The 9,955-nt window shown below is 34.2% G+C and overlaps 1 protein-coding gene and 1 long non-coding RNA gene across 4 annotated transcripts; both read left to right on the top strand.

The window, feature by feature from the left end:
- The first annotated feature begins 729 nt into the window (after positions 1–729).
- LOC147280136 (F-box protein CPR1-like) lies at positions 730–2,869 on the top strand. Its single transcript, XM_086252579.1, has one exon. It carries the CDS (start codon positions 864–866, stop codon positions 2,418–2,420), a length of 1,557 nt encoding a protein of 518 aa, XP_086108705.1. The 5' UTR covers positions 730–863; the 3' UTR covers positions 2,421–2,869.
- Positions 2,870–3,441: 572 nt separating this feature from the next.
- On the top strand, positions 3,442–9,550 carry LOC147280135 (uncharacterized). 3 transcript variants are annotated; one of them, XR_015123609.1, is made up of 10 exons: positions 3,442–3,527; positions 3,677–3,796; positions 3,894–4,075; positions 4,163–4,283; positions 4,624–4,721; positions 6,040–6,092; positions 6,221–6,266; positions 7,269–7,301; positions 8,320–8,359; positions 8,943–9,550. It is a non-coding gene; the product is annotated as an uncharacterized LOC147280135 (long non-coding RNA). The 3 variants fall into 3 exon arrangements; XR_015123610.1 differs by having other exon boundaries at positions 3,450–4,075; positions 4,624–5,814; XR_015123611.1 differs by lacking the exon at positions 4,624–4,721 and having other exon boundaries at positions 3,450–4,075.
- The last annotated feature ends 405 nt before the right edge of the window (positions 9,551–9,955 follow it).

Below are 9,955 nucleotides of genomic sequence, written 5' to 3'. Positions count from 1 at the left end.
TAGAATATGTTTGTAATTTATTTTGGCAGAAATTAGAAATTTCCCTCTCTTTTTTTTTTTTTTTTTTTTTCACTTGAGTTAAAGGGAATTACCAGTTTACCACAACTTTTTAAGTCCTGACCACTTGGACCCAAGATCTGCGCCGCCTAAGGAGTCCATGCTGCACTAGGATTACCAATTTCATTAGGAAAAGTCATTGGCAAATTAAGACCGACTTAGTTGCCTATATAAAAGCTAGTTTAAATTTGTAATCATTGGACCTAGTGAGTTCGTGTCTTGTGTTCTAAGAGTTTAGAATAGAATTTATTTATGGCCAATGCTATTCAGACCGCCCTAAATTGTTAAGTTGACCACTATATTTTAAATTTTTAACTTTACCCTTAAAACAAAAAAATTTCAATTTTGTTCATTGGGTTATTCGACAGTTATCTACCGAAATATTTATGGTTATTCGACAGTTATCTGCTGAATATTGATGGATTATTCGGTGGATAACTACCGAATGGAAATGAAAAAGGCATTCGACAGTTATCTGTCGAAATATTTGCATTTATTCGACACTTATCTGCCGAACATTGGTGGATATTTCGGTAGATGACCACCGAATGGATCTGGGTGATTTTATCATATTTTTGCAATAAAGGGTAAAATAGAAAAAAAGTTAAAAAAAATTTATTAAGGTGGTCAACTCAGCACAAAAGGGTGGTTTGCATAGCCTCCCTCTTTATTTATTTTTGGTGGAAATAATAGAATAGAATTTAGGAATTGAACAAACACTTGTCTCTTCAAACGCGAAACACAGGTCCAGAACTATCATATCTCTGTCTCTCATTCCCCGCCGCCTACTCGAAACACGAGATCAGATGGACTCCTCCAGATGGGGATATGATCATCCCAGACCGGCGGACCCAAGTGATCATCGGCGGCATCATGGGTCCCACCGGAAAACGATGAAATCTTCTTACCGGCGACGACATAAACAGAGTCGTTGTCATAAAGGAGAAGGAGGTGAAATCCCCAAATCCTTAAATTCTTGTGTAATAGCGCAGCAGCAAAAATGTTGGGAGTTGGGTTTTCATCGAAGCAGCAAAAAAGCAAGTTTTCCTGAAGAAATCATAGGCGAAATTCTGGTGAGGTTGCCGTCAGTCAAATCTGTAATCAAGTGCAGCGCAGTGTCCAAGTCATGGAGATGTCTGATCAAAAGCTCTACCTTCGTTCACGCCCATCTCAGCCGGAACCAAAACAAAAACAATGATGATGATATGGGTAGTCTCCTTCTACTAAGGCAGCATTTCAGTGGTGTATTCTTGTTGTATTGCGATAAGCCTGCTGCATCTGCATTTGGGTTTCGATTTGGTGGTGAGAATACCATTTTCAATAATATCAATACCCAGTTCATAAGTCCTTTCATTTACGAATCTCCTTACATTAGAGTTGACATATTTGACATAGTTACTTCTTCATGTCCGTGTTTCAATCTAGTCGGAACTTGTAACGGCCTCATATGCCTTGCTAATGACTATTCCCACCTCCCACTCCCCACAATAATTTGGAACCCTTCAGTTAGAAAGTTTGTGACTTTGCCTAGCCCTAGTATTATTGGTGATGCTGTTATTGGTAATGATAGGCTTATACGCAGTTCTGCCTTTGGTTACGATTCGCAGACCGATGACTATAAGGTTTTGAGGATTTTGAGTAATGTTTCTGCTGGTGGTTATGCTGGGGACACCCCATTTGGGGTTGAGGTTTACTCCTTAGCCAGGGGCTGCTGGAGGACTCTTAGTCCAGCTGCTGCTGCTTTTCCTGGTTGCTTTCATATTGCTGAAGAAGCCCCTATTCCTCCTAGACATGTTTTTGTCAATGATGCTCTACATTGGCTTCTACCCCGTCACAGAAACTTCGAGGAATGTCTCATTGTGTCCTTTGATATGGTCACTGAATCATTCGGTGAGATAAAGATGCCTGAAGCTTTGAGAAAGCCACCATTTGGTTTCCCCACTCTTTCAATATATGAGGAGTCCCTTGCCTTGATTGACGTTGAGGTTGTGGTTGACCCAATACTAGCAACAAGAAGTTATGATCTCCACTTATGGATCATGAAACAGTATGGTGTGGTGGAATCATGGACTAAATTATATAGTGTAACCTTGCACGACCAAGAGGACTGTCCCATCCTTTTTTCTTTTAAAAACAGTGGCGAACAAGTGTTCAAAATGCTAACTAATAGTGGTGAGCACCTGCTAATGGTGGACTTTAAAACCAAACAAGTTAAATATTCTGGAGTTAATGATGGATCTGACTACCGGTCAATGAATTCTTTTGTGGAAAGCCTTGTCTTACTTGACCATCCCAATGCTACTTCTTACGAAGTAGCAGCGATCATGAAGCAACAGCGGGGCTTCTGTATTTTTGAATTTTAGCACTTTCTTTTCATTTATATATGTGTATGTTCTATTCCATCAAATGTATGAACTTCAATTTATTAATCAATAGCCACTTGACACATGTGCGTGTCAATTGGATTGACATCTTCTACTGTTTATTTACAGTCTTTTACTCTGTCCATTGGATTTACTCTTCTATTGTATATTTAGAGTCAATGTTGCTATATATATAAAAATCTAGTGTTGGTTAATGACTTGCTGGAGTGTATCTTTTCTTTTTTATCTTCTGCCTTGCCAGGCACCTTCCCAGTGGGTCAAGGTGCTTGGTTACTTTCTATGCCTTGCCTCCTTGCTTCTTTTGCTTTCTTATAGTTATTCACTGTAGTTTTTTCAAAAATTGAAAGCGTACAGGTTTCAATGCCACAAAGAATTTGACAAAAAAGAAGAAGAAAAGAAATGAACAAAACAGTGAACATAAATTCAATCCTAAGTATAGTTTGTGCGCATGTGTTGTGTTAATATAGATTTTTACCTGTATATGATCATTGCTCTTTTGGTATAAATATATTTGTAATCATCTCTATTTACATACTGGTATGTCGAATTCTAACTGCTTTACCTTCTCTTATATGGTTGTGCTTACTGGCAGTCATCCTTCCTCTGTGTGTGTGTTGGGGTGGGGGAGGAGGGGGGAGGGTGGGGGGTGAATTAGATGAATGCCTCTATCTATTTATGTTTTTATTTACAGAACTAACTAGTGCATTGGATTTACTGTATTTGTATTCCTCATAGTACATCATTATTTCTTTTTTGTTGGATCTGTTTTTCTCTTTCAAATATCAGAATAAAATTTATTAGTAATTAATGAATTTAGTGTTTTTTTATTGGTCTGGATATAAGTTTATAAGTTATTAATAAATTTTTTTATTTATGCTTGGTGAACTCTTTGTTCAAGTTATGAAGTATATAATTATATATAACAAAGCTTCTACCGCGCCGTGCGATCATACAACTACTCCACGTGGGCCTTTATCTGCGCATACGAAGAGCTAAGAACATGTTTTCAAAGACCTCATTTTGGCTCAGCTTCAACCTCGTGAGAGGTGATTGCACCAGTAGCAAGAGAGATCTCAGGATAAAGAGGTACCCTATCATATGTGTAATGAGAACGGACATGACACAGGAAGTTTTAATTTTGGTGTTTTGTACTGGTTTTTTGTTCTTTCTGGGAGATGCACTTATGTTGCATATGAGGGTATTTGAGTCGGTCATCCATCTGTTGCTCTGTACAGGTGCAAGGACAGATAAGTCTTTTGCATGATAGGGTCTTAAGCTTTGGACTTCAACATTATGCTTCATCAAAATTTGAGATATTGGCTGAAGAATTGTTAATGAGCAACTGTGTAATCAAGGTAAGTGGCAACTTTTGTGGATTTCCTTGCTTGCAGTTCCTTGTTCTATTAGATACAATTTTTTTGACTATTTTTTCAGTTGCTGTCAACTATTAAGGTGACAGTTCAACTCACGGCTTAATAATATTACTGAGAATATCATATATCTGCTTAATATCAAATGTGCGGAGGCATTTGAATTTTGGTGCTTCTGATTTTGAACTTGAAATGATACTTGGTGGTGGGGAAGAATCTGTTGAAACATCTTTACTTGAGGCTAGTAACTTAATTGTTCTCAAGGTAAATTGCCTACTTTCTATTTGCATTTGGTGAAGTTTATTGCTCATGATACATTCATATATGACAAGTAATCTTTCTTCATAATAGGAATCATCTGTACACTAATGCAAATCTTGGAGTTCATGGACAAGGATTAATGAACTTATCAGGATCAAGAGATTGGATTCAAGCACAGCATCTGGTTCTATCACCATTCTACAGTATTCATGTGAGTGACTTTGCTTGAGATTTTTTGCTATCCTTGATGTCTAAACTTTTGTTTACGTGTACCTTGTTTAACTGCTTATTATTATGTTTTGGAAACTGATCAGTAAGTTTAGAGATTTTAGTTGTGGCATTTGGTTGTTATGCAAATTTTTGCTTTGGTTTGATGGATTATTCTTCTGATTGATTTTTTGCTCGGTAGCGGTAGAATACTTTCCTCTCAATTTTGTTTGTTGTTAACTTAGCACTTAGTTAACAACAAACAAAATTTCTTTTGTTAGGGCATGTAGATTACTTGATTTCTTTTGCTTTTTTTGGTGATAAAAGTTATGTGTATTGCTTAGGGCTTCCTATGGCATATACTTGTCCATACCGGATCATTTCTTTGTTGAAATGGGCTACGTTTCTCATTTATTCAGCAGTAACAAAAGCAAAGTCAAAGGTATTATTCTCTTTTAGAGCAGTTGTTTGAAGAAAATAAAGAAATTAAGAGCCAAATTTCCAAGATAACTAATTCTCTTGCTGTTATTGAAAAAGAAAAATTTCCTTCTCAAACTGTACCAAAATATCAATTGCCTCCGCACAAGGTGAAATCAAGCCCTGTCAATGGCATCGACCTTTGACATTAAGCAGATATATGATATTCTCAGTAATATTATTAAGCTATGAGTTGAACTGTCACGTTAATAGTAGACAGCAACAGAAAAAATTGTCAAAAAAATTGTATCTAATTGAACAAGGAACTGTAAGCAAGGAAATCCACAAAAGTTTCCACTTACCTTGATTACAACGTTGCTCATTAACAATTCTTCAGCCAATAACTCAAATTTTGATGAAGCATAATGTTGAAGTCCAAAGCTTAACACCCCATCACCCGAAAGACTTATGGTGTCCTTGCAACTATACAGAGCATCAGGTGGATGACTGACTCAAATACCCTCATATGCAACATAAGTGCATCTCCCATAAAGAACAAAAAACAAGTACAGAACACCAAAAATTAAGAAATATTACATTATTATATATATAAATATTTAATTATATTCTATCTTCTATCTATATATATAATGGGAGAAGGGGGAGTAAGGTTAAACTTTCAAAATGCCCAAAACTACCCCCATTTTTTAAAAAAGTTACTAAAGAATAATCTTATATAATAAAACATTATTAACAGATTTAAAACAATTAAAAATAAAAACACATTTTGGTTTTTGGAAATTCAAAAAGTAAGCCCTCCCCACTTACAAAAGCTCAGTGTATTTTTGAAGACTTGGAATGAAAAAAAAAAATGAAAAACAAAAGGGAGACTACCCACATTTGAGATATCCAAGCGCACTCCCCTAATCAGCACAACATTAGCAGAAAAACAAAATTGTTATAAGAAAAAAAAGGAAGAACAATGGAGACATGGGGAGGCGGTGCGGCACCAACGTAGGTTTCCCAGAGGATCTTCTCCATTCCCACATTTTAATTGCTATTCAGTTGCTCACATTTCCAAAATCAAACAAGCCCCAGATTGAAGGCAAGCTTGTAAGGTATTCTCTGTTTTCTTCCCTCCCCAAACTTCTTTTCAATTGTGTAATGCCAAGATCTTTTCCCTCACCCAAATACGCCTCAATTTCTCTTATACATGTTGAGTATTCAATAATTTTTCCATTTTCTGTCTCTCCCTCTATACCAATGTAAAGAAAGTGTTGGTCAATGTCTGAGTTGTTTTTGTGATATAAATTTTAAACAGCTTCATACATTGGTTATGGCAGGATTCAAAAAACAAGTTAATATGTATAAATAGTTCCATTGGTCCACTCGGCGGGTGAGTATTATTTTCACAATGCCTTTTTGTTTCTTCTCTCTCTCTCTCTCTCTCTCTCTATATATATATATATATATAACGTAAGCAACTTCCCTTTTTGCTAATTTGGGTTGGTTTTATGATATTAGTTTAGGGTTTGAAAGGAATGGGTCACATGGAGGCTATGGATGTCAGGTGATCACTTAATTTCTTGACGATTTCACAGCTTCTTTCTGACAATTGTAGTCTTTTTCTTTTCCATATTATCTATGTCTGGGTATTTTTTGTTAGCCTATATTTTATTAGGATAACGGTTTTCTAGAATGTTTTCATGCTATCTATGGAATTGTTAATGCTCATTCTATATTCCCAGTGAAGGCAGTTTATAATTGTTGATATTTAATTTACTTTGACCAAATAAAAAGGAAAATTAAATGTTTCTACATCTTCGTTGGTTATGAAGTTGGATTAGTGTACCCATGTTAATTAGTTGGCATCTTTGTATGAAGCTAAGAACATATGATCAAATAGTATGAGAAATGAAAATGACTTTCTTCATTGACACAAACATAGAATCAATTAGATTAAAGTATCCATGTTAATTTTTTTGTATGCATCTTTGTATGAAGCTAAGAACGTATGATCAAATAGTATGAGAAATGAAAATGACTTTCTTGATTGACACAAACATAGAATCAATTAGTATAGATTAACATACTCATGGTAATATCTGCAGTTTCTAGCTTTGTATGAAAATGTTGCAGTCACTCTAATTATGAGTTTTAATACTTTAATTTTTATGCATAGTAAGAATTTATAATATAACTTGATCAATTGCTTTGTTTATGAAAACTAAAATCTTATAATTAATATTCGATGCCATGTCCGTTAAATGAATTTATAGGTTCCATATTGCCTAATTGTTGCTTGGATGATGGGACAAAACATGGATCTTAATGCCTTTGTCTGCAACTTGATTTCTTAAATTTTTCTGATTTTAGTCAAAAACACTATTCATATGGTTTTTTTCTGACATAAATACCAAAAGAACAAGGAAAAAGCTAAGTTTAGTGATTTGCAGTTCCATCCTAATGAATTAGAGTTAGGTCCCTCTTCCTCTTTCTCTCATTCATTTTGTGTTGGTGTTTTTTATTCCTCATATTCATACTAATTTTTTATATGTATATTCTCTTTTAGATAGCGGATGAGCCACTAAAGACAGCATTTCAGGTTTGCAGTTTCTCTTACATTCCTCTCTCCAGTCTGTTATTTTTATTTGGTATTAATTGAGTGTTTTGGAAATTGAACTTTGATGATTTTGACTGATTTTTTGTGTAGTACTTGTTTTGAATATTTTGTTATAAGGTAGTGTGCTCTTAAAGTCTTAAGTTTACAATATAGTCATTGATGAGTATCATTTTTTCCTTTTAAGTTTACAGATTTCATAACATGCTTATAGTAATCTGTATACATTTAGGATATATTCTCTCTATCAAGTTTTGCAATCTACTTTCACCAAATACTTTTGTAGTTGATCATGTTTTTATTTTATGATGAGTTTTGTCTGATTGGCTTCTACCCTTAATATTTATAGCAGAACAGCATTTACAGTATTCTTCATAAATAAAAAAATGCAAAGCTTTATCAACTTTGACATGATCACCTCAACGTTATTTCCTCATTGAAAGAAAAATCTGATAACCTTTACAGTTTTACAGATAGCATTATCTATATATATATATATATATATAAAGGGAGAAGGGACGGGAGAGTAAGGTTAAACATTTGAAAACTCCAAAACTACGCCCTCTTAAAATAAAGTTATGGATAACATTATTTATTAGCAACTAAGGAATTTAATAAACAAAAAAAAAAAAAAAAAAAAACAGAAAAAACACGATCATAACCCACTATCTTATACTGTTCTATATCTTCATTCACCGGCCATCCAACCTCCTCCCAACATCTTTTTTTTTTTTTTTTTTTTTTTCATCTTAAAACTCTTCAAAACTGTTGGCAAGGCGTCTGCCATCTTAAAACTCTTCAAAATTGTTGGCAAGGCGTCTGCTTTCGGAAAGGAGGAATGCAAACTGTTCACTCTTCTTCGCCTATTTCACACAGTGTACACTCAATTCCTTAATTATTTGATTGTGTCTGATAGTTTATATTGAATGCAAACTGTTTAATAAAATGACTATTTTAATTATTTAAATGTTGTTAATGATTCCTTCATTTTCTCACCCAACAGAGTCTTTTGTAGTCCGTTCACAGTTTTCATCCACATCCAGGTTAGTTCCTCTTCATCTTTTGTTATGATCCAAGTTCGTATAATATTAAGGAAATTCATGAATCTATGATTTTGTATCTTTATAATTCTGTTTCTGTGTTGTATGTTTAAACTAATTTCTTTTGCCTATTTCTTGATTGAAGCCCAAATATACCCATCCAGATTTCTATATAAAATTGATGTTGGCAGGTTTACCAACTCATATAAATTGTTTGATGCCAAAATTTCCATGTCAAATTTTGCTGCACTCATAAAATATTTAGTTAATAGATAACATTCGAGAGGTTTTTAGAAAAGTCCATGTGCACAATACAAAAAGCCTCTTGAAGATGTATCTACACAGTTTAAGATTCTCATGCTTGGTGAGTGTGTCAATTTGTTAATGACTGAGAGAAAACAATTTGGTGAAACTGTTCCCTCAAGTTCAGTGATCTGTTCTCCCCCACTAGGCACTTTAACCTATCTCTGCAGCTGCACTTCTCTCTCCCTCCCTCTTTCTCTCTATGTCTTACTTTTTTCTTTTCATGGTTCTCTTTGTAAATTGATTATATTTTGATTTTCCTGTGGATTTGTTTGTTTTCCAGGTTCTTTGTGTGAGTTTGTGATTGGGTTTAGATAGATTGGTAAAGGATTTCAAGTTTCTTGGTTCAGGAATGTATGTGCTGCATTGAGGAAACCGTTTCAACAATGCCTGTCCTTTATTCAGGAAAACATATAGGTGCAGATAAATCATGGAATCTTTAAGCATGAATTTCAGATAAATTATTTGGTTCTCATTCTTTATTTGAAGTCCTTTTCATGGGTTTCCTCTTTATTAGGTTCTTTTAACACCAATCCTTCTTCTTAAAAGTACAGTCAGTATATATGAAGCTTCAAGAAAGGGGCCAGAAAGGCTTTTATTGTGGTATGTATGCTTGGTTAAAAATCAGAGTGCCAAACTGAGTTGTCTATCTGTTTCTATATATTGATGGTTGTAAACAACAAATGAAAAGAATGTTGTTTATTGTTTATCTTTTTTTTTTAATGTTTTTCCTTTCTTTGTTACTGTTTTCTCAATGTTAAAAGCCACATTCAACAAGAAGGAATAAAAAATAAATCATAAATCACAAAACCGAACAGAGAATACGTGGGATTCTATTTGACATAAAAAACTGTGGGCTGCTATTATTAAATAATAAAAAAAGATAAAATAAACGAACCAAACAATCATAGGATGAATGAGGACAAGCAATCAAACTCAGAAAACCAAAGAGAGCAGAATGCGGGATGAAAAAATCCCAACAAAAAAAAAATAAAGATAACCATAGAAGAAAAAGAACTAGAAAAGAAAAATGCCTAGAGTAGGTATGGGTTTTGTTTTGTTTGAACCACTTTGAAGAAATCCGAGTTTCTTTTGTTTTCACTTTTTCTTTGATTGATAGTCTTACAAATTGTAAAATTTTCTGTTGCCTATTTAAGCTGAAAACTGCACATGTGCTATGGATTTATGATCTGTTTCTTACACGTTACTTTGTCTTGATACATTCCAATAATTGAATTGTAAGGGTGAGAAAAATGACTTATACACCTTCACAGTTTGGACATCCTTTATGCACTG

The sequence above is a fragment of the Dryas octopetala genome, chromosome 7 (genome assembly GCF_963921425.1).
Source record: "Dryas octopetala chromosome 7, drDryOcto1.1, whole genome shotgun sequence".
In the NCBI taxonomy this organism is placed as follows: Eukaryota; Viridiplantae; Streptophyta; class Magnoliopsida; order Rosales; family Rosaceae; genus Dryas; species Dryas octopetala.
Note: the sequence above shows the minus strand (reverse complement) of the source record. Positions and strands in the feature narration are given on the sequence as shown.